The sequence below is a fragment of the Leptonotus elevatus genome, chromosome 1 (genome assembly GCF_054856555.1).
Source record: "Leptonotus elevatus isolate MCC_2025b chromosome 1, RoL_Lele_1.0, whole genome shotgun sequence".
In the NCBI taxonomy this organism is placed as follows: Eukaryota; Metazoa; Chordata; class Actinopteri; order Syngnathiformes; family Syngnathidae; genus Leptonotus; species Leptonotus elevatus.
The window spans coordinates 18,945,514-18,972,273 of NC_141239.1; the positions used below are offsets into that span (position 1 = coordinate 18,945,514).

General features: G+C 38.5%; 2 protein-coding genes across 4 annotated transcripts; one reads left to right on the forward strand and one right to left on the reverse strand.

The window, feature by feature from the left end:
• Positions 1 to 2,103: 2,103 nt before the first annotated feature.
• On the reverse strand, positions 2,104 to 19,875 carry ss18 (SS18 subunit of BAF chromatin remodeling complex). 3 transcript variants are annotated; one of them, XM_086080862.1, is made up of 11 exons: positions 19,690 to 19,875; positions 19,209 to 19,285; positions 19,041 to 19,125; positions 17,758 to 17,914; positions 14,351 to 14,581; positions 14,114 to 14,284; positions 13,753 to 13,830; positions 11,166 to 11,288; positions 6,375 to 6,505; positions 5,982 to 6,045; positions 2,104 to 3,929 (listed from the first exon to the last, which is right to left on the reverse strand). In XM_086080862.1, exons 1-10 carry the CDS (start codon positions 19,756 to 19,758, stop codon positions 6,028 to 6,030), a joined length of 1,140 nt encoding a protein of 379 aa, XP_085936988.1. In that variant the 5' UTR covers positions 19,759 to 19,875; the 3' UTR covers positions 2,104 to 3,929; positions 5,982 to 6,027. The 3 variants fall into 3 exon arrangements, with proteins under 3 accessions (XP_085936988.1, XP_085936978.1, XP_085936997.1); XM_086080852.1 differs by lacking the exon at positions 5,982 to 6,045 and having other exon boundaries at positions 19,690 to 19,874; XM_086080871.1 differs by lacking the exons at positions 5,982 to 6,045; positions 13,753 to 13,830.
• A 533-nt stretch (positions 19,876 to 20,408) lies between these two features.
• psma8 (proteasome 20S subunit alpha 8) lies at positions 20,409 to 24,178 on the forward strand. Its single transcript, XM_086088843.1, has 7 exons — positions 20,409 to 20,627; positions 21,613 to 21,739; positions 21,833 to 21,957; positions 22,107 to 22,229; positions 22,321 to 22,440; positions 23,608 to 23,670; positions 23,756 to 24,178. The coding sequence occupies exons 1-7, from the start codon at positions 20,526 to 20,528 to the stop codon at positions 23,849 to 23,851; spliced, it is 756 nt and encodes a 251-aa protein (XP_085944969.1). The 5' UTR covers positions 20,409 to 20,525; the 3' UTR covers positions 23,852 to 24,178.
• Positions 24,179 to 26,760: the final 2,582 nt, after the last annotated feature.

Sequence of the window (26,760 nt, forward strand, 5' to 3'; positions counted from 1 at the left end):
ATGTAAAGCGGCCACCATCTGGTTGAATATTAGTGTTGTTATAGGTTTAATTCACAAATGGTGTTTATTTGTATGCATTTGAGATGCCCTGTTTTGTTGGCGGCCTACGCACGCAGTCAAAAGTGAAACTGAAAGTTTGGTTTTTGCTTCTCTCCCGATTCCGCTACTAACAGATTAGTCTAATTTGCTGATAGAACTTACTAGTATTTCCTCAGATTTGTGTGAAATATCAAATAATGAGTTAAGTGACTTAATCCTGCTTTTGTAAACTGCTAGTGTAGATTTTGTACTAGTGATGATGAGCATGAATAAATGGTAACTAATGAGCCTCATTTGAGTTCAATAGTTTAACTGCAGTACTTAATAGTCATTTATGTACACAGTACATGATTGTGTACATTCTAGACGCATGGAGTTGGTGCTTTATAAACCTCCCCCATTTTAGCTGTTGTCGTCATCTTGTGGCATCTATATGCAAGTACAATTTTTTTTTGTGGTGGGGGTGGGGGGCTGTAGAGGTCAATTATTCAAGGATATTTGCTGTTTGCATTAGGACTTAATGGATAGCTTAAAAAAAAAAATCTTATCTCTAAAGGCGACATTTGGAATATTGGCTCTCATTATAGCTCATTTCCAAAATTGTATGTTACATTTTAGGAGTATTAATAACAGGATATTTTACTAATAACGAGTCGCCTTGGCACCTTCTCATCCTCCCCAAACGGCCTCAGACAGTCGCAGAAGGAAGTGACTTTGTGTAACCCCGGCACCGTCTGCGAGGGCACAGCTGAGGGCAGCAGCTGCCAGGCTGAACTGGGAGTGGAAGTGGGGGGCATTCACCACCATTGCCAGCTCTGCCAAGCCACGGGGCCGAGGGGGAGCCCCAGTGGCAGCTGGGCAGGGTGGGGCAGCCAGCTGTGGAGCAGCAGGATGATGGTGGCGGCGGTGACTGGGAGGTGCTGCGAAAATCTGAGCACCAACCGCGGCATCAAAATATTTTTTAAAGTTGACCAAAAACTTTAAAAAATAAAATAATATACCACTCTCCGATCACGGGTACCTGACACACATCTGGTGTACCATCTGTAACACTCCCACCCCCCAATGTGACTGGTAGTCTCTCTCTCTGGAGGGAGCAGGAAGGTAATTCTGAGGCTAAATCTGGACACAACAGACATGCAGCCGAGCAGGGCCAGGTCATTAGCGGCGAGGTGATGAAGACAATACAATTAGATCACATAATTTGATTTTTTTTTTTTTTTACATTTTATTTAGGAGACTTAAGTCATAAAAATGTGAGGGGGTTGTTTTTAATTTTGAGAAGGTGATTTTTTTTTTCTTTTTAACTGTTGTGAAATAAAGTCAGGAAAAATCAAGAAAGAATAATAAGAATAATTTTAGGTGACTCAAGTCATAATGATAAAAAGTCTAAATTTTACAAGAATGATGTCAGGAGAATAAAGTGGTACGTTATGATGATTATTATTATTTGTTAAATTTGGGCCCATCATGGGTGAGGGACATGTAACTTTAGCAAATAAAGTTTGAACAATACAAGAAAAAAATTGAGGATAAAAACTGGCATATCTTAAGATGGAATAATACTCAATTTTACTGTAATTAACTTTTAACATTACTGTAGAAAGGGGGGGGGTACAAATGTGTAATTATGAGGAAAAAATATGGAATGGGAAAAAAATCTAATTTTAGGAAAATAAAGTAATATGAGGAACATTTTTTTTCTAGTTTTAAAGCTGTAATATAATATTTTATTACATGGGGGAAAATATATGGTGAAAAGTCAAGATTTGATGAGAATAGACAAAGGTCCCCATTCAACTTCACAAGCAAAAAGTAATATTACCTGAGAAGTCAAAATTGGTTGGGGCCCAAAAATGTAGACTAAAGTCATATTATCAGAAAATTTTAATGTTACCACAAACAAGTAGTAACATGAGAAAATATATATAACATGGAAAGAAATGTAGACTGCAGCGGCCAAAAGACAAAACAGCGACGCCACTCAGAGCGACCATCTTGTTCGGACGAGAGAAACAACGGGTGCCGCTGTCGAGGTCAAACGTAATAACGAGAATGCAAAAGTATATTAAAGATTCCTCCAATTTATTATCAGAATGTACAGTATTACATTACCATGATACAAATGTGAGCGCTGTGTGGATGGGAATGCAAAATATTTAAAAACAGCAAAATATAAACAATAGGAGAAGCCATTGTAACCCTCTCAATGCTGTACATGTACATGGGACGCATCACCAAACAAGCCAGTGACAGGAAACTGCAAAAGCAGCCCCCCAAATGTGACATGAACGTTATGCTTCACTTCTTATGATACAATATGTGACAGCCGTTAATATTCACGTACGACACTACTTAAAAGACGACAGCCTACTCACGTAATCCAACGAAGGAAAACATTCCAGCATGGTTAACCATAATACATTGTCAGAAATATTGTTTTATTTCGATGTCATCCATTTGCAGTCAATAGGCAAAAGAGGACAAGGTCACACTGAAAACAAGCAAAAGGAATGACAATTGTGAAAGAGAATGAAGTGAAGCAAGAAAGAATACTCAAGACTACTTTTACCAGAATGAAGCCATAACATTAGGAGGAAAAAAAAAAGTAATATTTTAAGAAAAAACATGGAATTTTCGTCTTAATATTACAAGAAAACAAATTGAGAATAATAATAGAATTCACTTGTTACTTGAGTAAGGTGAAGACGGATACATCACAAGAATGTAAAGAATATGATGTAATATTAATGAGAAAACATACGTTTACCACTCTGATACAAATAGAATTTTACTCATAACCGTTGGTCGGAACCCGCTTTGTGATTCTCACGTTATCGTAACGTCAAGATTTTATTTGTCTCAGATCCTAAAAACGTCATATTACCATGTTATCATAATTTATTTTCTAAAATCCGTTCATAACATTAAAATGAGTTGTTGTACTTACACTTTATCATCATTTCCTAATTTCTTCTTTTCAGTGTGGCCTTTAACTCTTTTGTACACAACTGATATGCTTACTTTGGCCTTGTGTTCACAATTGTGTCGGCTACATAACCCAACACTCCTTTGGCCACATCTTGGCAAAAAAAAAAGAAAAAGAAAAAAAAATAACATTTTTGTTTTGTTTTCACTCCTAAAGTTGGCACAGCTTATTTAGAACAGTACAGCAAATGCGTGCCCCCCCCCCCCCTCCTATAAAAACATGATCTAGTGGCAGGTTTGCTCTTCGTCTCCTAATTACAATTAGAGGAAAGCAATTGCAAATCGTTTGAATGGTTCAGTTCATCACAACAAACAACAACAATGCGCTGGACAACAACAAAAAATAAAATAAAATAAAAAATGGTTGACACTTACATATTAGTACTAGCTTCCAATGTCTTATACAAATGCATCTGTCTCTAAAAAAAAAGAAGAATAAAATATATTTTTACATCATCACATACATCGAGACGTGTACCTGTACGGGTTAGCTGTAGCACATGTTTGACTGCTATCTAAACGCTACGCCTCGCCCCTCTAACCTTCGCACACCTTCCGCTGGCATTTTTTTTTTGCTTCTTCTTATTAACCGGGAGCTGAAGCATAAACCACAGTAGAACAACTTTTGAAACCCCCCCAAATTTTGGCGTGCAGTCGACGCAATGCTCAAGGATAAGGCAGCTCCATCTTTAAGGCACTGCCGCTTTGAGACATACTGAACCACAAAAAAAGAAGAAAAAAAAAGAGAAGGGGGGGGGTGGTGGTTGAAATGACAATTGTTATGAGCCCAAAACGGGGAGGAGAATGGACTTTTACTATTTTTTTCATTTGTTTGTTTGTGCTGCTGTGACTCATATCATCTGTGTGGGCGTTTCTCATTGCTGGTAATTTCCATACTGGCCCTGTGAGGGAGGATGGAGAAGAAAGGTGACAGGGTTCATGTTACTTGTTTAAAATACTAAATACATCTGAGCTATCAACAAACATCTGCGGCGGCTTTAATAGCTTGCACACCATGACATATGGCTGCGTTTGCCTGTATCCACCAGCAGATGGGAGCAGATCCTCACAAGTGGTGAGCTCTAAACACTACTGGAGACACTGGACGTTTTTCAGCGGGACTGTCTTTATTAATGGTTCAAGCAATGTTTCTCAAAGTGTGCCCCACGGGCCACTGGTGGTCCTCAAGAAGCCACAAGGGGGTCCGGGAGTAAATGTGTTAAGTAGATTTAACTGTTGTGAAAGCGCAAAAAGAAAAGAGATTGTAAGTAGTAAGACGTGGAAAACATTGTTTTTAATTAGGAAGGAGTATTAGGGCCACACTGGAATTTTTCTTTATTTTTATGTTTCTTCTTAAAAGCTCTTTATCTTATGAGAATAGTGAAAATTTGAACCAAAAAAAAAGATTGGCTTGTTTGAGAAATTATTTTATTAAAAATAAACTTTTTTTAAATAGCAGTAGTATTTAAAGGATTAAAAAAAAAATTGTTTAAAAAACAACAACAACGTGATCTGTTTTTATTTAATTTTTTTAGAAAGATATTTTTGTTTAAAAGAAAGTCATGCTGTTACAACAATTGTTGGAATTTTTAAGACTTTTTTTTTTTATAACTATAAAGTACGACGACGTATTGGGGCCACGTATAAATATATAAATTTTTACAGGGCAGGGGCAATATTCCGAGAATTTTTTTTCGAGAACTACACGTAGCATACTACTCAAATGTTTGTGCCAATACTTTTCGGTCGGGTTTCCAAATAAGGATAGTAATTGCTTTAGCAGAGATTACCCATATCATGTTCAGCATTCACACTTTGAAGCGTTGTGTACGGCCACTGGCCAGCAACAAAGATACCTCACATACAAAAAAAAATCCCCATTTAAAAAAGGCAATTGTTTATTTACAAGAAAAGGCTATTTTTTTAATATATATATATATATATATATATATATATATATATATATATATATATTTATTTATTTTTTTTTATTTTTTTAGAAAAAGTAATGATCATTAGAGGGAGGGGGGTGGGGGCTAAAATTTCATATTCCTGCACAGGTCACGCATCCATCTGAGCCTTGAATTCGCAAGCTCTCAATACTTGTCAGGGTACGCAATGGTTCGAAAATATGATACTGATGTGAGTATTTCATTATTTCTGAAACTTACTGTATAATAAAGTATAACAAAAACAACTCCGCGTAGCTGTCCTTTGTTTCATGGCTATTGTCATATTCTCCCACTTCCCCTCAAAATACAAATGTATCTTGTAATATGTCATTTGAAAAAAATCAAAAAATATTATTTACAATTTCATTCTTGCAGTATCAGATTTTGTTTCTTTGCAATGTAGCCCTAATCGCCGTTCATAAATGATCACTACATTAAATTGCGGAAAACGTTTTTTCACCTGTTTAGCCTTTCAAGTTGCACTAATCCAAACAGGGCAGTTGATTTTGTATATGATGGGTGTAAATCATCTGGATTTATTTTTTTTGTACTATTATGCGAACAAGTTTGAGAAACACTGTACTCGAGGATGCTACTTTTCGGTGAGAAAGGTTCAGGGCAAGGAAGTAGTAGCTAATGTATCTCTAAGCAGGGGTCGAAGGGTGTTTTTAATTTAAGAGTATGACTTTAATCAAAACATAAATCTTTTTTTTTTTGTTGCACAGATTAATAAGTAAAGACACATAACTAGAATGCATATGTTTTGGCTCTTGGCTCCCAAAGCACGCTGTGTTTCTGGACCTCAATTGCTTACAAATTCGACCCCTGGCTAACCAACAGTGTTAAAAAGGGAACAAAAATGGCAATCTTTTCACCTTATAAAAGAAAGAGGAGAAGAAAAAGGAAAGAAAGGAGACAGAAGGAAAACATAAAATGCAAAATTGAGGCTAGGTGTTCAAAACATCTAGATTGGACGTTGAGGTCTTCACAGCAACCATTTACCTTTGCTTCTTATAGAGCTAGTCAGGGGGTTCAAATCCCCGGGCCTTTATTTCCTCATGTGCCCCTGAATATTCAAAGATAAAGATATCAAAGTGTAGCTCTGGTCCCCAACATGAGACCACAGGATATTTATTACAGGGCAAGAAGAACCACGGCAGTTAGCAGCAAACCTAAGGAAGAAGCCTTCATATTTTCCCTGAAGGGGGCATGCTACATTAGCCAGAATACACAACCGAGGTTAACACAGGAACGGCAATAGCGACATACATAAGTAAGCCCAAATACGATGAGAGCATGCACAAAATACACACCATCAAGTCAAAAATGAGGGACAAACTACGGCCGCGTGTACGTTTATAATCTAGCCCTTCACAGTGCTGGGCCCATACTCACCTGGTCGTAGCCGTAAGGGCGCTGCTGCTGGGCCTGCGGGGGTCCGGGCTGAGGCGGGCGGTAGCCACCGTACTGCTGGCCCTGCCCCTGGGGGTAGTTGGGGTACTGTCCCGGGGCATTCTGGGAAGGACCTAAAACACAGATTTCATTTCATGGACCTGGGCTGTGTGGCAAAGTCCGGCCCTCGAGAGCCCCTATCCAGCCTGTTACCCTCCTCCAACACACCTGAATCAAATGATCAGCTCATCAGCAAGCTTTGCAGAAGCCTGACAACAACCCTGATTATTTGATTCGGGTGGATCGGGCCGGACTTGACCACCCCTGCTGTAAACCCAAAATATAAAAATGAGGGGCGTCAAAATTAGTGCGTTAATTTTGAGTCAATTACAAGTTCCTTTAACGTACTAATTTTTTTAATGCGCGATTAATGACCGCCCCCTACTTCGAAAGAATGTACTGGGGGAATTCTAGTCGCAACACAGCAGAAACGTCCACGTCAAAATTTAGCAGCAATAAATTTTATAATAATGCATATTATATACTTCTACCTTATTCTGGTCTTTAGTAATCACCTTTTGAAAATAGGTAATTTGAGTGATATTGATCAAAAATTTAAAACATAAGGAGAAAACCAGCTTTTTGTGAAAATATATATTTTCTGCACAACAGTGACTTTGACACTAATATTATCTATTTTTGTTTAGTGACGCTCTGTGAATTAGATTTAATGTGACAAAGGCTTTGATTATTCACGTCATCCTTGAAAACGTTCTATTGAATCAGATTGGTCATGTTTCAGTGTAATTCCATACTGTTGGGAGCCCATTGAAAGGAGATACAATGCTGCCATCTGCTGGCCATAGTTAATGGGTGTTTTGTGATTTCACAAGTTCATTGAGCAGGCAGCATTGCGCAATCACTTCCACTGCCCATTGAGAAAAAAACAAACATAATAAACGTCAATTAACGTTTTTGACGGCATTCATTTGGATTTTAGTATAAGTCATTAAACGTTTTTGGCAGTAAAAGAGTTCAAAGATACCGCCATATTTCTATTAGTTTAACATTTTATTTCCACTTTTATGTTAACAAGAGTATGAAAACTTAGAAAACAAATTGTTATTGTATATTTTATTGTACATTTAGAACAGATAAAAATGTGCGATTAATTGTGAGTTAACTATTGAAGGTATGTGATTAATTACGATTAAAATATTTAATAGCCTGACAACCTTAATAGAAATGTCTTGAAATTTTGAACTACTGCAACACAATTTTACAATATTTCAAGTTGGGCGATTCTACTAAATGTTTTACGTTTTGCTATTGTTAGAATTGTTTTCCCCGCATTTTAAACAAATAAGAGTTTACGCTACGGTTGTCTCTTGTATTTTACACCAACTTAATGCTGCACAAAGCAGTAAATTGCACTTCGAATCACTACTGCCCCGTGTGGCTGAAAAATGAAACTGCACATTTCCTTCTTCCCATACACTGCTCGCATGATGTCACATCTATAGACAGAGGGCGGGAAATTCGAACCTGGAAGATTGGATTCGTCCGATTCGTCTAATAAATATTGGCCAGAGGCTTGCAGAGGTACCGAATGTGACCAGCTAAAGTGTTAATCTGCTAAAAAAGAAGATGCTTGAGTTATAAATGGTCAAATAAAAAGGCTATTGTAAAGATATTTTGGGGCAAATGTATAAAATAATAGCAAAAAAATTGCTTGCTTTGTTACGCTGACATTGTTGACAGAAATGTCAGTAATTAATATATTTTTGATTTTTTTTTTTGCAACTTAAATTATTTTAGGCCAAAATTAAACCGTTTATATCAGGAGTAGGGGACTCCAGTCCCCAGGAGCCATATCCTGCCTATTTTTGTTGTTTCCCTCAGGATCAGGATCGTTATCAGACTTCTACAGAGTTTGCTAATGAGTTGATCATTTGAATCAGGTCAGTTGGAGGAGGGAGACTTCTAAAACAGGCAGGACAGCGACTCTCACTAGTATATATTCCCGATATAATATAAGTTTAAATGATTATGAAATATTTAGCATCTTTATACTGTAATATTTAAGCCTTGAAGAATATATTACTTCCTTTTGCATGTTTTGTTTTTTTGCAGTATATCAGAATACTTGACACTTTCTGAGCTTTAAATCTGGTTCAAGCCATTCCTTATAAAAGGTCAATAATGAGTGATCAATTTAAGCGGATGAAACTCATAAATAAATGCAATGATAGACACATTCTTGTTTTTTGTTTTGCTTTTTAAGTTGTACTGGGCCAGCGTCAGTGAACATAACACTCCGGCCTAACGCAGTGCGGTAGCGGCCCAGGGCAATCGTTAATGTAGATGTTTTGAAGGAGTTGCGGCTAAGGCAGAGCATTCTGACACCTTGATAGTATTAAGATTCAGATTCAAGACACCCTGTGCTAGATTTAGCAAAGCAGACCTAGAACAAAAAGAAAGAGAAAGAAACTCTGATTATAATGAGCAGAGTTGGTGGAACTCTAGGGAATCCCTTCCGAACCATTAATGAAAAGTTGATGGATGACAACCAAAGGACGGCGCGATACCGGACTCATTTGTTTAGGCTACGTTACGCCTCGAGCGATTCAGGTTGGCGCCACACATTAGTTCCCTTATGGAGGGAGACATCAAAGAGATGATGTTGGTCTTCATTAGAGAAGCGGGCTTCATTATAAAAAAAATGAGGAAGGGGCTAATCTAGCAACCCCGTATGGTGAACTTAATCCAACATGTGTGGGACTAAAGCAAAGCCTTACTGGGGCTCAAGTCAAAACGAGGCCCACGCAGCATCATTCGGTGCTCCTAACACTGTTCAGCATAAACTAGTGAGGGCTTGAAAGAGAGTGTGGCGTAAGCATGTGTGGCAGATGGGTCTCACCTCACAAGCTTTGCCTCGCTGCAAGCTCATTACTAACTTGAGCTTTGGCCCACACTCAGGTTGAGGGATGGAAAGTTGTGGAGGAAAATGGGATGAGGGAGAGAAAGAAGGGCTCCCTTCCATACTTGCCTTGCATGAAGAACATAATTGTGGTTACACTTTATTGCAAGTGAACTCGTTTTAAAGTCTCGCTTTTAGTTGATCTTCTACAAAAAAACATTTTAAAAGTTTTTTGGGGGGGATAAACTAAATAAGTGATGACCGCAGGGTACAATGCAAAATAGAACCTTTAATGGGGACATAAAATGGATTGTTTTTCCTCATGTAAAGATAATTGGGTTCTTGAAGCGTCTGCCCACCAATCAAGTATGAATTTTACGAATTGTAGAGTCACAATTTGGCTACAGTAATTGCTGCACTATAAGGCGCACCTGACCATAAGCCGCGCTAGCAAATTTTGGGGAATACTCCAGTTTGTTACACATATAAGCCGCACCCGATTGTAAGCCGCAGGTGTTTTAATGTTACCGCACCGGGTTCCCGCTACTTTCTTTTCGATAATAAGGGCGCAAATTGTCTCACTGTCGTTCTGTCTCACTTGGTTTGTTTTGCTCTGCCTGCCGATGGATAAGACGCACCTTTGTATTAGCCGCAGGGTCGAATGCAAGTGAAAAATGTAGCGGATTGTAGTCCAGAATTGACTGTAATTCACTTTATAACTGCACCCCACGTCTGGTTTCTCTGTTTATGATTTGGCAGCTAGGCTGGATAAAGATCAGCTATTGACAAACAACAGCCTTATGTGTTTCTAGGGGGTATGGTTAAAATGGACAGTGATGGCTTCACGCACGTAGCATTTATTTAGAGTGTGAACAAGGAGGGTAAACATTAGGGGTGGGAATCTTTGAATTTCTCACGATTTGATTCGATTCCGATTTTTGGGTCTACGATTTGATTCAGAATCGATTTTTCGAATAAGAATGATTTTTTATTCAAAATGATTTGTTTGACAATGATTTTTGCTTCAATCTATAGATGTGCAAGGGCATTTGGTGGTGTTGTGTGCGCGGCCATTTCTCATGCAACGATATGAGACGTGCGTTGAACGGCGGCATATTGGCTCCATAACTGAATTGCTTTGTGCTTAAAATTGTTATTCCCTCCGGAGGCCCCGTACTTTCTGCTTCCTTTCCTCCGTGACCGGGCGGGGGTCACATGACTACAGGGCGCAAAAAGTTTCCATTACACTTTTGTGATATACTTCTATTTCGACACGTCTCAAAAACCACCTCATCAGAGCGTAAAAACTTTTTGGCGATATTTGAGAGTTTTTTTTCAAAAATCTTGTGTTTCCATTACCAGCTGGCTTTTGCGCAACTTGCCTTTTGCGCAAAACTGAGGGTAATAGAAACGCACCTAATGGGAGAAGGCGAACACACTCCACCAAAACAAAGTGGGAGGCAGCGCCGGCTGGACAAGATACGCCACGGTATGTGAATGGATTGTGGACATCTGGGTTAAAGTGTCTGATATTTTTCATTGTTTTGCTTTCTTCTCTGTAAGGTAAGCATTATTAATTGGGGCCAGAATGATCCCATAATATATTCTCTTTAACCACCGCAAAGCACTTAGGATTGTGCATTTAGGATTGTGTATTCACATCCGATCCGTCCCGATCCAGTTTTTTTCACTTATAATCCGATATGACGATATTTTATTTTCATTATTATTTTAATATAGAATAAGTGCAAAAAATATGAAGTCACATTTTTTTTTTCCAAAAAGGAGGGGGAAGACACCCTTCCCACGGGTTCAACCCACCCAAGTAGATTTGAAATCTGTGGGAAACACTGAAATATGCTATTGAAACTCACCATAGCCCTGTTGCTGCGGCGGGTAGGCCTGCTGACCCGGGTACTGCTGCTGAGGAGGGTAACCTTGTTGCTGTGGGGGGCCTTGCTGATAGGCTTCTTGCTGTTGACCATACTGGGCATTACCTTTTGAGAGCAACGTCAAGAGATGTGAGCAAGGACACAACCGGGTCAACACACCAATCAAAACAATGCATCGGTAAGCGAGTAGAGCATCCAGAGCAGTTTTACGTACGGTTTGTGATCGGTAACAAGTCAACAAAATGACAGGGATGCATTTACTTTAGAACCTTCTCAAGTAATTGCAGCCACTGGATCTCACATACTGTCGTGGGTAGTACATATTTACTGTACTAATTTTTGATTAGGTAACTAACGAGACTGTCCACCAGCCATAACATTAGGTACACCTTTGCAACCTAATAAGATTGTCCGAATGTGATTGAAAAGGACAATCGCAAGAAAATATGGTCAGCAACTCACCGACCACACCAGGCGGTTGACCTGGTTGACCCTCCCTCGCTGCAATGGAAGAAAGGGAATTCAGGAGGGGGTTTGGGGACTCAGGAACCCCGTCAGAAAAACAGTTTTCTGGATCCCCCCAATAAAACAAAACGGCATCTTTTAGAGTGGCCTTTTAGTGTGGGCAGTCTAAGGCACACCTGTGCACTAATCATGGTGTCTAATCCGCATCTTGATGTGGCACACCTGTGAGGTGGGATGGGATTATCTGGGCAAAGGAGAAGTGCTCACTATCACAGATTTAGACTGGTTTGTGAACAATATTTGAGAGAAATGATGATATTGCGTATGTGGAAAAAGTTTTAGATCTTTGAGTTCATCTCATAAAAAAATAGGAGCAAAAACAAAAGTATTTATATTTTTGTTCAGTATATATTATAACAATACAAAGAAAGTATAGGGGTGAGCAATTGGGCTCTATTGACTGCACACATACATTTCGGCAACACAAACGCTCCACATTTCATCTCATCAACCACAGACACATACGAAAATATAAATACAGTTAAGTATTGACGCAATATATATATATATATATATATATATATATATATATATGCATACACATACACATTTTTATACACATTTATATATACATATATATGCACAGAATACTGTACTAGTATGGCTTGGCAGCAGACAGCTTGGTGTCGCTTCGTAGCCAGAAATGTAATTGTTGTTGTGGGGGAAAAAAGTTAAGTGAACCACAAACAGTGTTTGACACACAAAAAAAGTATGCCTAGAAACTATAATTAGTCATTTTAAAACCATATTTAAGATACCCGGAACCAACGCTTGGCCCCTTCCGTGTTTCTGCAACGACATTTGTTACTGGCGGACGCCTTTGGCAACACGATGACGCGAATGCACAGGGTTTGGGGTTGCTTTCATCTAAAAACATTTTAAAAATAAAGTTTAATGTCACACTGGAACATACATGCGGGACTAGGAGCCGTGGTCACTGCATCAGTATGTGTAAGGTAGGATGATCCTTTATTTATTTATTTTTAATTAGCTAAAGCCTCATCCCAGTGCATCACATCACTACTTTACAGGGAGCAAAGTGATTGAGTGCGAGTGTAAAGCAGTCCTTCTGAAATACTGTAGGGAGGTAGGCCCCTTTTTTTTTTTAAACGTACTAGAATAAAGTGCAATTGCACATCCACTACAGTAGGTGGCAGTGGCACTCGCAGAATAAAGTGCAATTGCACATCCACTACAGTAGGTGGCAGTGGCCCTCGCATTGTCAAAGAGTGCACTAGGAGTATTAGCTCCTCTGCATAAGAGTACTGGGAATAAAAATTCCGTTCGCAACAGATTGTTGGCAGGGGGAATATTTTCTTCTTCTTCAAAAAAAAAGGAAAATGGTAAATATGGACAAAAAAGAAATACTTTTTTTTAAGTCCTCACATCCACTGCCACCCGAATAATTAATTCTAAAAAGATTCTTGGTGACAGCCCCCTTTTACATATACATATTTAATTTATCATAATGCTTTTTCATTTTTTTTGCGCAACAAAATAAGGTGACCACAATGCACTGCTAAATAAATACCCATCTGACACCAATACACTAGATCGCACAGGTGTACCTAACAAAGTGTCCAGTGACACCAACTCCAAGTTCACGTTAATGCTTCAGTCTTTCTTTCCAAAGGGTAGAAGTTATACGTTATGTATGACAAGTCATAGAAAAAGAGTTGTTAGTAGAAGGAGGAAGCATACAAAGCAAATGTTAATTGAATAAAGAAATTAAAGGGGTTAAAGCTGTTAGGTATCCATGTGGATGCGGTTGTGCTTCGCAAGCACAAGCAAGCATGGCGCAAAACATCGGAGTAATTCATGGATTGCAGATCCTTGGGGGATGGCCTACACAATTTGGAAGCGATGATGTCATTGATTAGGCCAGGGTCACTTTTTACATCTTCCCAGAGAAGAATAAACAAACTGATATGAGTGTGTGTGTGTGTGGATGGGGGGGGGGGGGGGGGCAGTTTTGAATCGCAGTCTCTTTGCATCATTTGTGTGTTAACACAAGTGCTGGGCCGACTGGAAGGATTTCTCCTACCTTCTGAGGCTCCCTGTCCTGCGTGACTGTACTGGTCCCCATAGTAGTCTTCCTGCCCTGGGTACTGCTGAGGGGGTCCTACATACACATACACAACATACACACAAGTAGATTCAAGGTGTTGTTGGACCGGATGTGTGAGGATGAGGAGGGAGGGTGTGGCATTTGGCTTCCGGACCACAAGTCTGTCGATTTATTGCATCCTGGATCGTGAAGGGGTTTGTGAGCGACCGGTGTGGAGGTGGTAAAAAGATAAAATAAAATAAAAATAAAGAGTAAGAAATGTAGTCAAGTGGGTTAGGGAAAGGGAGGAGGAAGAACCACACATACAGCTTTTGCACACACACAGGAATTGGGATACCTTGCTGAGGCGGTCTATACGGGGGCATCGCCCTCTGCCCCATGACGTGATTGCCCTGGTTAACCTGGCCCATCATGCCCATCGGGTTCTGCTGGCCTTGGTAGTGCTGGCCGCCGCCGCCCGGAGGCATGTTGTACTGCTGGGAGGGAGGCTGCTGGTGCATCATGGGGCCTGAAGCAGATGGGGACGGAAATTTCAAGGCCACAGCGGCGGGAAGCCAACATCAAAGTCGTTTACCTTGATTGGGCTGCATGTTCATAGTGGGTCGCGGCCCGTAGTTGCCCATGGGCTGACCCTGCGTCATGTTCATCTGGCTCTGCGCGGGAATGCCTTGCGGTGAAGGGACAGTGTGGTTGTAGCCGCCCATCGAGCCGTGGCTGCTCGGGGGCATGTTCATGGAGCCGGCCGGCATGTTCGGTGGCTGGTTGGGCCCTGGACCGGGGCCCTGCATGGGCATATGATTGGGCCCTAGGAATAAACAACATTTATAATACAGATGATATATGACAGCCTCTGAAAAACTTTATATTAGTGTTGTGCCGAGGATAGTATCGGCCCCCATACTGCATTAAAACGCTGGCATCGCTATCTAGTACTAACAAATAACGGGCCGGTGCCATTTACTAGAGTACAAATACCAGGTATACCAGTACTTGAGACGGATATCGATATTGGTATCGGCCCCGCTCTTGTGGGGGAGTTTTCTTCCGTCTTGTTCGTTTCCGGTGTATCTCCTTATGAGGTAACACTTGTTCATTTCATTACTTCCGGTATCAGTACGAGATGTGATCGGGCTGCCAAACGCTACAGGATTGGCCGGAAATTATCCAGTTGACGTCAAATATGAGAGAATATTAAAGTTTTAATTTAAATAACAAAATGTACGGACAGAAATTGTAAAAACGTAAATAAACCTAAGAACATAAAAGGCAAGATATATTGAATAAATAATCAAATTGATTGAATAAATTACCACTTGGTAGAAGGCGTGTTGCAAAAAAAATCGATTCGGCAATATATCGCGATATTACAGCGCACAATTCTCGTATCGATTCAATATGCAGCCGAATCGATTTTTAAAGATACATTTTTGATGGAAATATTCAACAAAATGTCTTAATTAGTGTTAGGGTTCACGCTTTAAGCATGGAAGAATGTTATATTAATGGAAAATTAAGCCTTAATATTTGATTTCAGTGCTGTTCAAACATGAAACAGATTGCAATCGGTTGATTAAATACAGTGACTCACAGTTATAAGCCTCAAGTACATTTTCATGCAAATTTTACAGTGTACATGCACGAACGAGTTTAATGATTAGTATTTTCTAAATTTGAGGTTTTTTTTTTAATCGCAATAATTGACAGATTCGTACCGGGATTAATCAGTATCGAATCGAATCATGACCTATGAATCGTGATACAGATCGAATCGCGAAGTACTAGGCAAGTCAAACCCCTACTTGGTAGTTTTGATCAAACTAACATAAAATTTCCAAAGAAAAACAGATCATTTTAAAGAAAGCCCTATACATACCAATAAACATTTTCCCTAAAATTGCATAAAATTAGTGGCAATTTTCTATTCTTCCAATTTCTCATTCCTCGATCCTGATCGTTAAAGAAGGCAGCAAATTCTGTATCGCCCATCGCAAAGACTGATACCTTAAAGGCATACTTGATTCATTCAGCCATTTTTGGCAATAAAAAGTTAATATTTTTTTCTAATTTGATAACTTTATTATTTTGCCACATACAGTTAATACCTTTAAAAACACATTTTGTCACTTGCTGTCGACTGAAAACGACGTCACAGGTGCTCAGAGCTCAGGTAATGACCAGTCACGGCTCACCTGTTTTCTGGGTTTGGTCATGTGATGTTAGCAAACTGAGTCATGATGGGTTTTTAGTAGTGTTGTTCCGATACCGATACTGGTATCGGCAGAGGCCCCAATGCTGCATTAAAACTGTGGTATCGGTGAGTACTAACAAGTAACATGGCGATACTATTAATTCCGATACTAATACAGGACTTTGGAAGCAGCATCTTGTGTCTTGGTCATGCACGACATTCACTGATGTGTGACATGTTCACTGCATGCCGAGCCAAGATATCCTATTGGCCCTTGAATGCTCTGAACCAATGGAAAGACAGCTTTTTCATGTTGAGAAAAAAAATAATTAGGTATCGGTATGGTATCGGCAGATACTGCAAAGCTGGGTATCGGAATAACGCTAGTTTTTTGGTATTTTGTTTTTTTAGGTATTTTAACTGCACATAATAATAATAATAATAATAATAGCAATAATGTTGATGTAAATAAAGTTATTAAATTAATTATTGACGAAATACTACCTTCTTACTGCTGAAAATGGCTAAATTAGTCAAGTGTCTCTTTAAAATAAGGCTGGTATCTGCACCGACACGATAAACTAAAACCAATATAGTCTTCAATGAATGGAAAACGCATGATTTTGGAATGTGAGAGAAAGCCAAGGAAACAGAAGAAAACACATGCAAGCACAGGGAGAACAAGCTACTTCCACAAACGAGGTCCCTTGCCGAGAATCGAACCCATGAAATCTGTAAAGCAGACGTGCTAACCACTTGTTCACCGTGTACTTGTACTGACGCTAACATTATGTTGTTGCTACTTTGCCATAAGATAGTGAATATGTATTTATATGGACATATATTTCAGTACATTTATCTCATTCACTGTCATTGACGTCAAAAATTCATTTGAATTATTTTTGTCAGTTGAACATTTTTTCCACTTTTGTTAACAAGAGTATGAAAACCCAGATTTTTTTTTTTTAAACAGAGCGTGAGTTAACTATTGAAGTTATGCGATTACAATTAACATTTTTAATCAACTGACGCGATTCAAAAAAAATTGAAAAGATTATTAAAAAATTAGCAGTCAGGCGATTTTTTTTTATTGTAATTAATTGTATGAGTCACAAGTTAACTTGCGATTAATCACAAATGTTATATATGTTTAAAATGTACAATAAAAAAATTCTAAGTTTTCATACTCTTGTTAACAAAAGTGTAAAAAATGTTAAACTAATAGAAATAGTTAAAATGAATATTTGACGTCTATAACCGTCAATGGCAGTTAATGAGTTAAATTAAGATCTCTCAAAAATAGATAATTGCACAAAATGAAACTTGTAGGGCCATAACACAAGATTACTGGGCATGTTCTATAGTATATAAAGGCACGAATGATGTAATAATAATTCAAAAACCAAATGTATACTTTTCTCCTATTTGGGGGGGCAAGGCAGCTTAATTTTCTGTGACAAATGCCAAAGCGCACAAAGTAAAATTGATAGGCATTTAAAAAAAAATCCACATTATATATCATAATATCGTTTTTCAGCCCATAAAATATACATTATGTAAAAGAAGATAAATGACAATAAATTACAGTGCATTATATTGCACTTTGAAATGAGAGGATATATATAATGAAAAGACAAAGAGTTGAGGTCCAAGACAAACAGGTGACATCATCCTCCAGTAACACAACCTCCCTCGCAGGTCTGCGCTGTTGCTAAGCAACCCAAGTGAGAAGGACTGAAGGGGAACAGAAAAAAAAAAAAAAACTGAGCAAGATGGAGGGAAGGGCCGCTTACCAGGCATCTGTCCGTTCATCTGGTTCTGCATGTGCGGGGCAGGTGGGCCGCAGCCGACCATACCTTCGGAGGGCATGCTGTGACCGTGACTTGGTTGAGGCGGACCGCCACTTTGGCTCATCCCGCCAGGGCCCATGGGCATGTTTTGAGTAGGTGGCTGCAAAAATGCATGTAAAACAGAAGTGACTTGACACAAATCGGAGCGGCAGCGCTCTGACACATCATAAGGAAAAACAAACAATACATTGCACATATGAGCTTATGCTTTACAGCAGAACACATATCTAAAAGCATTTGTCCTCATTACGGTCGCAAATAAGTTTGAGTCTATCCCAGCTGACTTTGAACAGCAATCACAATCACTCCGATGGACAATTTAGAGTCTTCAATTTAGGAGTACCCGGGAACACGCGCTGTCTACACATTACACAAAGGCGGACCGGAAACAAGATTCCAACCTCACGATCAGAACAGTATGGCAGACGCACTAACTGCTTGGCCACCAAGTTGCCTGCAGAACACATAAGATAACTAAATAGCAATCAAAAACAGCATTGACATTTTTATTTTTACAACCATTAACAGCTGTTTAGTTTTGGGAGTGTCGTTGTGAAACTACCGTTTATTCAAAGGTTTTGAGCTACCATAACATCGGTTGCATTTTATAAAAAAGGCCACCGGAAATTTCTTGCCCCATGTCCACCCAGCTTGGCAAGTTTTCTGGGGTAAAAGTCAGAACACGGCGTAGTCTACGATAAAACTGAGCGTGCCTTCTTGTGCCGCGTGAAAACAAACTAGTGCATGTCATTTTTAAGTAACCTCAAAATCACGTCAGGATCTTCATGAACCAAAGACGCCTCGATACAATGTCACTCTGAGAAGGATAGACCTATGGCGATATCATATTTACACCGAAATTGCACAAATGGCTCATTAACCAACTACCGCACTGCACCGATAGCAGCTGATGTGAAGCATCCATCCATTGGAATCAAAAAACAACAATATGTGTTTATTCATTTTCTACTGCGTTTGCGAGCCTGCTGGAGCCTATCCCAGCTGACTTTTGGTATGGACCATTTACTTTACTCACCGTGGTTCATACAATTACACACATTACATGAAATACCGATTTTGAAAAATGAATATATATATCAGTGTATCACCTTAAAATAGTGCCAGAATGAAAAGAAACAGATATTCAAACACAATTGTATCGTAGATGTGTATACAAAACTACAAACAAGGGAGTGGAGTCATCATCAACGTGCATGGATACTTACTGCTGGGAGAAGAGACTGCATGTTCTGATTAGAGTCTGCTATTGTGGCCAGGTACACTAAATTTCTATGCAGTATTTGTTGATACCTGTGAAAGTGCAGTGGGTTATCAATTACAGTCCACTTCAAAGGGTGAGCTCAATGACAATAACAATGGAGGACAACACTCACTGTGAACACTCTGTTGTTTTGCCCTTGCTCTGGAAGTCCATGATACTCTGAATCAAATGGTTATTTTCATCAAGTAGCTGCAAAAGTGAGCAGAAATGTCATATATATATATATCCACATGGAGATATACATTTTAACAAAATGGTAAATTAATGACTTGACTGGAGTTATAAAAGGGGGCGTTTAACAAAACGTGCATTTGAAGCTAACAAAAGAAGCGGCTCGCTAGCTTGCTAAAACAAGCTAACACAATGCCGAGATCTAAGATCGGTTGAGAACAAAAACATCTTAATGAACATGGAAGTGATTTATAGTCCGCACATGGCAAATTCATAATAACCGCGCAGGGATTAGCATCGTTGCACCCAATCCATCCATAGCCAGTCGGGCTCAGATGGACTACATCGATTAGCACTAGCGGCTAGCAGCCGCTCAAAAAGCACAGCCTCCATTCTGCGACGCATTCAAAAAGATGAATTACCTTCTGTATTCCGGCGGGTGTGATATCACCCTTCCCACGCTGTCTGTGAGGTGCGAACGCCACCGACATGGTGATACTTGAGGTGAATTAAATGATCGAGATCATAAAATGCTTCAAGTCGCGCGCACACTTAGCAAATCTGTACAACACAACTCCGATCATGGAACAGTTCAGAATAGGATGCAATGTTGTAATGCACTCGTCCGGTTTAGGGGGGATGTAACTGATTTGAAAACATATTTTGAAAGTTTTATATCATAATGCCTATACAGTGATTCATCTAGTCTTTAATTATTGTATACAAATCATAAAAAATTAATACAACTATTATATTGTTAGAAGCGAATATGTGTTTCACAATCAAACTCATTTGTCCCCTATATTGCATGTAATGAAACAATCCAGAGGCCACAGGAAATGGACAGCCAAATAGATAGGGGATAAAAAAAAAACATGTAAAATGTGATACGTCAACAATTTGTATTTTGTTATCATCGACACGTAAAGGAAGTTTATCAATATGTATTTTAGTTAATCCCTTCTTTACATAATTTATAATTCCCGATACTAGCCGCTTTTGATGAACCATTAAATTCTATATTTCTTCAATATCACATTTTTTGTGATGAATTTCAGTGTTTTAGATTCCTAAATGAGCTGTTTTAACAAGTTACAATTTTCGTAGTGGAATCCTCTTCCGAGTTCAGAGTTCACGCGCACGCGCCGTTCTCGACAAGGGACAGCGTTCGATTGAGTGACTTGCGGCTAAAAACTAGCTGAATCATTTGGCTCAAGTGTCGCTTTTATTCTTGTGATTGTACGCGTCTTGCGAAGCCATGGCGGCAAGATACGATCGAGCTATCACTGTCTTCTCCCCAGACGGCCATCTCTTTCAAGTGGAGTACGCGCAAGAAGCTGTAAAGAAAGGCTCCACGGCGGTCAGTCGGCATATGAAACTAAAGCTAAAGCCAACGCTAGCTGGTTAGCTCGTAGCTAACTTGCATCTCTGGTGATGAAGCGAACAGTTCATCGTGGTCCGCGTTACTAATACTCAAATGTAGTTATTGTGACTTAAATTGATGAGGTGTATGGTCTAGACGCGTTTTTGTTTGGGAAATATTGTAACAAGTGTCATTGGTTAGCATCTTGTCGCTGTGTCATGCTCAGAGAGCTTTCACTTTACAAGTTATGATAAACGCTGTGGTTATTTTGTCGTGACCGGCAACTCGCCACCTACCGTTATTTTGCCGCGAGTCGCGCGAGAACTGCAAGGCAAGTAGTTTATTTGTATAGCATATTTCATTAACAAGACAAATCAAAGTGATTGCCATAAAACATTAAAAGCGTTGCGCAAACAGAAACAAAATGTCATTCGGACATTGCAAAATGATAATAAAATAATCTAAAATTAATTAAAACCAAGTATCAGGCTAGATAAAATATAGCGAGCAAATAGAGATTGAAACGAGAGAATAAAAGTCTCATGAGAAATTTGCAGTAAGCAATGTTTTCAGCCCTGATTTAAATGAACTGACAGTTTGAGAGTATCTCAGGCTTTTGGGGAGTTTCATGCAAAATAACCGATTCGTAGCAGCCAGACATCACGCTGAAGTAACCTATTCTCGACCAACCAATTTAATCACAATAGAGAAAAAAAAGCCATTCACACCAGGCCAAGAATGTATCAATCCGGCGATTGACCAATTAGAGCCGTTCACGGCGAAATAAGACGAGCAGGAGCGTTGCCAGTCACGGCAAAATAACCACGGCCTATTTAAGTGCACTCGGCAAGTATGACATGTGCTTTACTTATTACATAGTTTATGTTAGTTGCGTTCTAAAATGGAATTACAGCATTGTACTTAATTTGCCTAAAGTACCCATCGGAGCAACCTCCAGCATTTATTTAATTTTTTTGCATAGGTGGGAATCAGGGGCAAAGATATCGTTGTCCTTGGAGTTGAGAAGAAATCGGTAGCAAAGTTGCAGGAGGAGAGAACCGTCCGCAAGATCTGCGCCCTTGACGAGCACGTCTGCATGGCGTTTGCAGGTGAACCGTGAATAACATTTTGGAATAAAACATGCACGCAAGTGTTAAAAAATGTTCCGTTCCTAATGTACTTTTATCTGACCTCTTTTCCAGGACTGACGGCAGACGCTCGTATCGTGATAAACAGAGCGCGCGTTGAGTGTCAGAGCCACCGCTTGACTGTGGAGGATCCCGTCACTGTGGAATACATCACACGCTACATTGCTACCTTGAAACAGGTGCATCTTATGTTGATGGTTTGAGTTTAAGGGGTTATGTAGAACCTCAAAACATCGTCTAATTTGGAAAGGCAAAAACATTTTTAAATTAGGAGAACGACTGGTTAAATCCATGTGGTTTGAACGTTTTTGCTTGAAATGTATTTTAGCGATACACTCAGAGCAACGGTCGTAGGCCATTCGGCATCTCTGCTCTGATTGTCGGCTTTGACGACGACGGGACTCCACGGCTGTATCAGACTGACCCGTCAGGAACCTACCACGCCTGGAAAGTGAGTGATTTTGGTCTTGTATTATTCATGTGGCACGTGTTCAAATGCAGAACAATGTTAGACGAGTGCGGCGTCTTCCATACCCTATTAGGCGAATGCAATTGGCCGTAGTGCCAAAACGGTGAGGGAGTTTCTGGAGAAGAACTACACAGAGGAAGCCATCACTGGAGACAACGAGGCCATCAAGTTGGCAATCAAAGCTTTGCTCGAGGTTTGTTGTTTTTCTTTTAGAAGAGTGTTTATCAACTAAACAACTGATTGGACTAGTCCTCTAGCTTATTGTTGTGTAGTTTTATTTCTTCTGAAATGGGGTACACACCGACTGATTTTCAACAGCTTAAAGAATTGTTTAAAATGTAAAACATTCCATACGATGACAAAAAAAGTGACATGTTAAGTACTTGAGATGATCAACACAACAGCACACACTATGGAGGACCAAAACAAAAAATAATAAAAAAATATATATATATAAAACATGCAATTCAAAAATAAAATACAAAAAATAAATAGAAATGGAAATAAAAACTATATATATATATATATATATATATATATATATATATATATATATATATAGTTATTTTATTTCCATAAAGTAAAATACAAAAAATAAATATAAATAGAAAGAAAAAAATAATAATATATATATATATAGTTATATATATATAGTTTTATATATATATATATATATATAGTTTTATATATATATATATATAGATAGTTATTTTATTTCCATTTATATTAAAACATTTTATTTTTTAATTGTATTTTTTATATCTGTTTTTATTTCCACTTTTATTTATTTTTAATGTTGGCAGTTTCGGTCCTCCATACACACTGCCATATCTACAGTACAGCAATTGTGAGTCTTTAACTCCCAAAGCAGACGTTTGTTGTAGTACCTAGACTGCCCTGTGAGAGGCAGTATGGAGCCACATGAAATCCAGAATGCAGTTAAAATGCAAAAAGGACATAGGAGTCAACGAAGGAGAAATTTGGGCTGTTAAAGAGATATTTGACTCGTTCAGCCATTTTCAGAAATAAAAAGTTCATATTTTATTTTATATTACATGTACAATTAATACATTTAAAAACACAGTTTGCCTCTTGCTGTCGACTGAAAATTACGTCACAGGTGCTTATAGCTCAGGTGACAACCAATCACAGCTCACCTCTTTGACCTGACCACTTAAAAAAAAAAACGATGGTGGCTGTCCTCTTGTGTCCATTTTATGATCAGGAACTAGAAATTTGCAATTATAAGTACAGAAAATTGCAGAAATAAAAAAAATACCTTTTTGTACTGTATTGCTGTAATTTGCTTGAACAACCATCCATCCAGTCTCTGAACTGTCATTTTCTAATCCTTCAACAGGTGGTCCAGTCAGGAGGGAAAAATATTGAACTGGCAGTCATCAGACGGAATCAACCACTGAAGGTGATCTTCATTTCACGTCACCTCACTTACACATCCTGTTCGAGAGTTCCATGTGAGCTCATAATGAGCATCTATCTGTTATCAGATCCTGGAGTCCAAAGAGATCGAGACTCTGGTGGCTGAGATTGAAAAGGAGAAAGAGGAAGAGGCCGAAAAGAAGAAGCAGAAAAAGTCCACCTGAAATCATTTTTGTGTTTTTTTTTTATTGCACTTGGATATGGAAGTAGCCTTTTGGGGAGGGTCGAGGGGGTTGACAACTCATTTCTTTCACTGTAAAGAGGTGAATCCTAACTTGAGAAACTGCAGCAGATGTACTAATACCGCCAGCTGTTTAAAGTATGTAAATACTCTCATACATACATGCAGCACTCAAGTTGGGCTTCACATAAGGACACTTTTCTATCATTCATCAAAGTGCTTTGATGGTGACAAATATCACATGTCCAAAATAGACCGTTTAGAATTGTAATTGGGAACAATTCTCAATAAAAGATGACTTGTTTATAAAGTCTTGCTGACCTTTATATCATGGACGCATCACAGTATATTGAGCTTTATTATGGGGTTGGGACAAAATTACAATATTCATACATAATTGACAAATGTTCATTTTTGAAATTGTGCTACATATCACAATCTTTTTTTTGTGTGTGTATCAATTCTCTAAAAATAGTAAAAATGAATAAAGTCATTTAAATCACCACTTTAACTCATCCACGGCCATTGACAGCTATAGACGTCAAAAATGTATTTGAACTATTTCTATTAGTTAGAAAGTTTTTTAACAAGAGTATGAAAACCTTTTATTTTTATATAAAATTTGTGAATCGTGAGCTAACTAGTGAAGTCATGCGATTAATTACGACTACAAATTGTAATCGCCGGATGCCCCTAATTTTTAATTTTTTTTTTCTTTTTTCTTTCTTTTAAAGATGCCCCTAATTTTTAATAATCTTTTCTTTTTCTTTTTTCTTTTTTTAATAACCTTTTATTTTATTTTAAAGAAAAGATTATTAAAAATTAGGGGCGTCCGGTGATAATTTTTTAAAATCCTAATTAATCGCATGACTTGACTAGTTAACTCACAATTAATCACAAATGTTATATCTGTTCTAATACAATAAAACAAATCTAGGTTTTCATACTCTTGTTAACAAAGGTAGGAAAAAATGTTAAAACTAATACAAATAGTTCAAATGAATTTTTGACGTCTATAGCCGTCAATGGCAGTGAATGAGTTCATATCTGCTTTTTTGAAATTCTATTCAATGACCTCAAAAGGTGTCGTTTATATCAGTTACAAAGGCTGTGCTTTTTTTCTTTTATTGATCCCATTTTTTGAAAGTGACTATCCCATTAACTGTCATTTAAAAACAAATTAGTGAGGTGTGGAAAGCAGGACCAAAGGGTAGCCTAACTAGACTCTTCCGCCGTTCCCCCGCCACCCTTTTTTTACCTTCAATTCGCTTATCCAGCAAGCGGCTGCTGTGAATTCTCAACGACACAATTATGGCCGGCGGTGTGGAAGGGCTGCTTAATGGGATCCTGGCCTCAGACCCCAATGGGAACTTTCAGGGACTTTAATCTGGGAGCCCCTTTGAAAAAAGTTGTGCACTGCTGTGCCGAGGGGCCCCGGGGGGCTTCCCTCCGACTCTCCACCAAAGACATAATGGTGAATGGTTAAAGTCCTTCATTTAGAGTCATGTCCCCGAGCCAGGATTTCCTGAGTGGATGCACTGGCTGCCTTGACAAGAGCAACTGCACTTTGTTTGCCATTTGTCTTGTTTGGAGTGTCTCCTATATGGGATCTGTCTGTACTATAGCAAAGTAACTCATTCTTTAGCTGTATGCCAAATTGCTTTCCGTACGGAAGTTCTTGTAACAGTTTTTCACCAAACACCATAGGCAATTGGCCAAGAGGAAATAAATTGTACAAAAAAAATAAACAAAATATTAGAAACACAGACACTTGTATGCCGTTTATGTTTATTCAGCTATTCAAGAAGACCACCTGGCAATCAAAATGTGAACTTGTACATTATTTAAAAACAAACTCCACTGTCCCTCTCCTCTGTCTTCCCCCAAACTGCTGCAGTCATTATGATGGCCGCCTGCTGTTCCACCAGCGGCCTGTTGGTGGTGTCAAGGTGCATGCAGTTGTGTTCAGACTTCCCAGAGGGGAGAAAATGTGTGAAGTTGTCAGGAGATGGAAGAGAGGAACACGAATGACGTCTCCACTGGACAGTGCCCCATCACAGCATGCGTGACGTCACACGCAGTGGCTGCAACGCCTGCAGGTTGCATGTAAACAACCGTCATTTTCTAACAGCTGCTATTTAGCTAGCTAGTAGCCTCACATTCCTCATGAGGGAGCGGTTTAAAACGCTGTTAACATAGTTAACATTAAAATAAAGTTTAAAAAAAAGTAAAATAATTAACACTATGGTTGTGAAATTACAAACCATGAACAATGTTGCTTCTCCAACATTTAATGAAACTTAATGGTAGGACCAAGTAATAGCAAATTACATTTGAACTCATTCACTGCCGTTGATGGCTATAGACGTAAAAAATTAACTTGAACTATTTCTATTAGTTAATTTTTTACCCCCATTTTTGTTAACAAGAGTATGAAAACCTATAATTTGCGATTAATTATGATAAATAAAAATGTAATTGCCTGACGCCCCAAATTTTTAATAATCTTTTCTTTAAAAAAAAAGAAAGAAAATATTAAAAACAAAAAATTAAAATTAAATTACTTAAAAAAAAAAGGTTAATAAAAAATTAGGGGCGTAAGGCGATAATTTTTTCCGTAATTTATTGCATGACTTCACTAGTTAACTCACGATTAATCACAAATGTTATATCTGTTCTAAATGTACAATATTTTTTTCTAGGTTTTCATACTCTTGTTAACAAAAGTGGGAAAAACTTTTTTAAATTAATTGAAATAGTTCAACGTCTATAGCCGTCAATGGCAGTGAATGAGTTAATACTAAGAATTTATATATTTTTGCAGATGTTAAAATATAAATATTTATTATTATTATTATAAAAAAAAATGTGTGTGCACCCACTTGTCTAAAC

Bases quoted from the DNA above. Each gene is read 5' to 3' on its own strand.
- psma8 (XM_086088843.1), top strand. From the start codon at position 20,526: ATGGCGGCAAGATACGATCGAGCTATCACTGTCTTCTCCCCAGACGGC. The intron at 22,441-23,607 runs GTTTGTTGTTTT...ATCCTTCAACAG, and splicing joins CAATCAAAGCTTTGCTCGAG to GTGGTCCAGTCAGGAGGGAA. The intron at 23,671-23,755 runs GTGATCTTCATT...ATCTGTTATCAG, and splicing joins GACGGAATCAACCACTGAAG to ATCCTGGAGTCCAAAGAGAT.
- ss18 (XM_086080852.1), bottom strand. From the start codon at position 19,758: ATGTCGGTGGCGTTCGCACCTCACAGACAGCGTGGGAAGGGTGATATC. The intron at 11,289-13,752 runs GTAGGAGAAATC...TGCTCTCAAAAG, and splicing joins AGGACAGGGAGCCTCAGAAG to GTAATGCCCAGTATGGTCAA. The intron at 6,506-11,165 runs GTGAGTTTCAAT...TCTGTGTTTTAG, and splicing joins GCCGCAGCAACAGGGCTATG to GTCCTTCCCAGAATGCCCCG.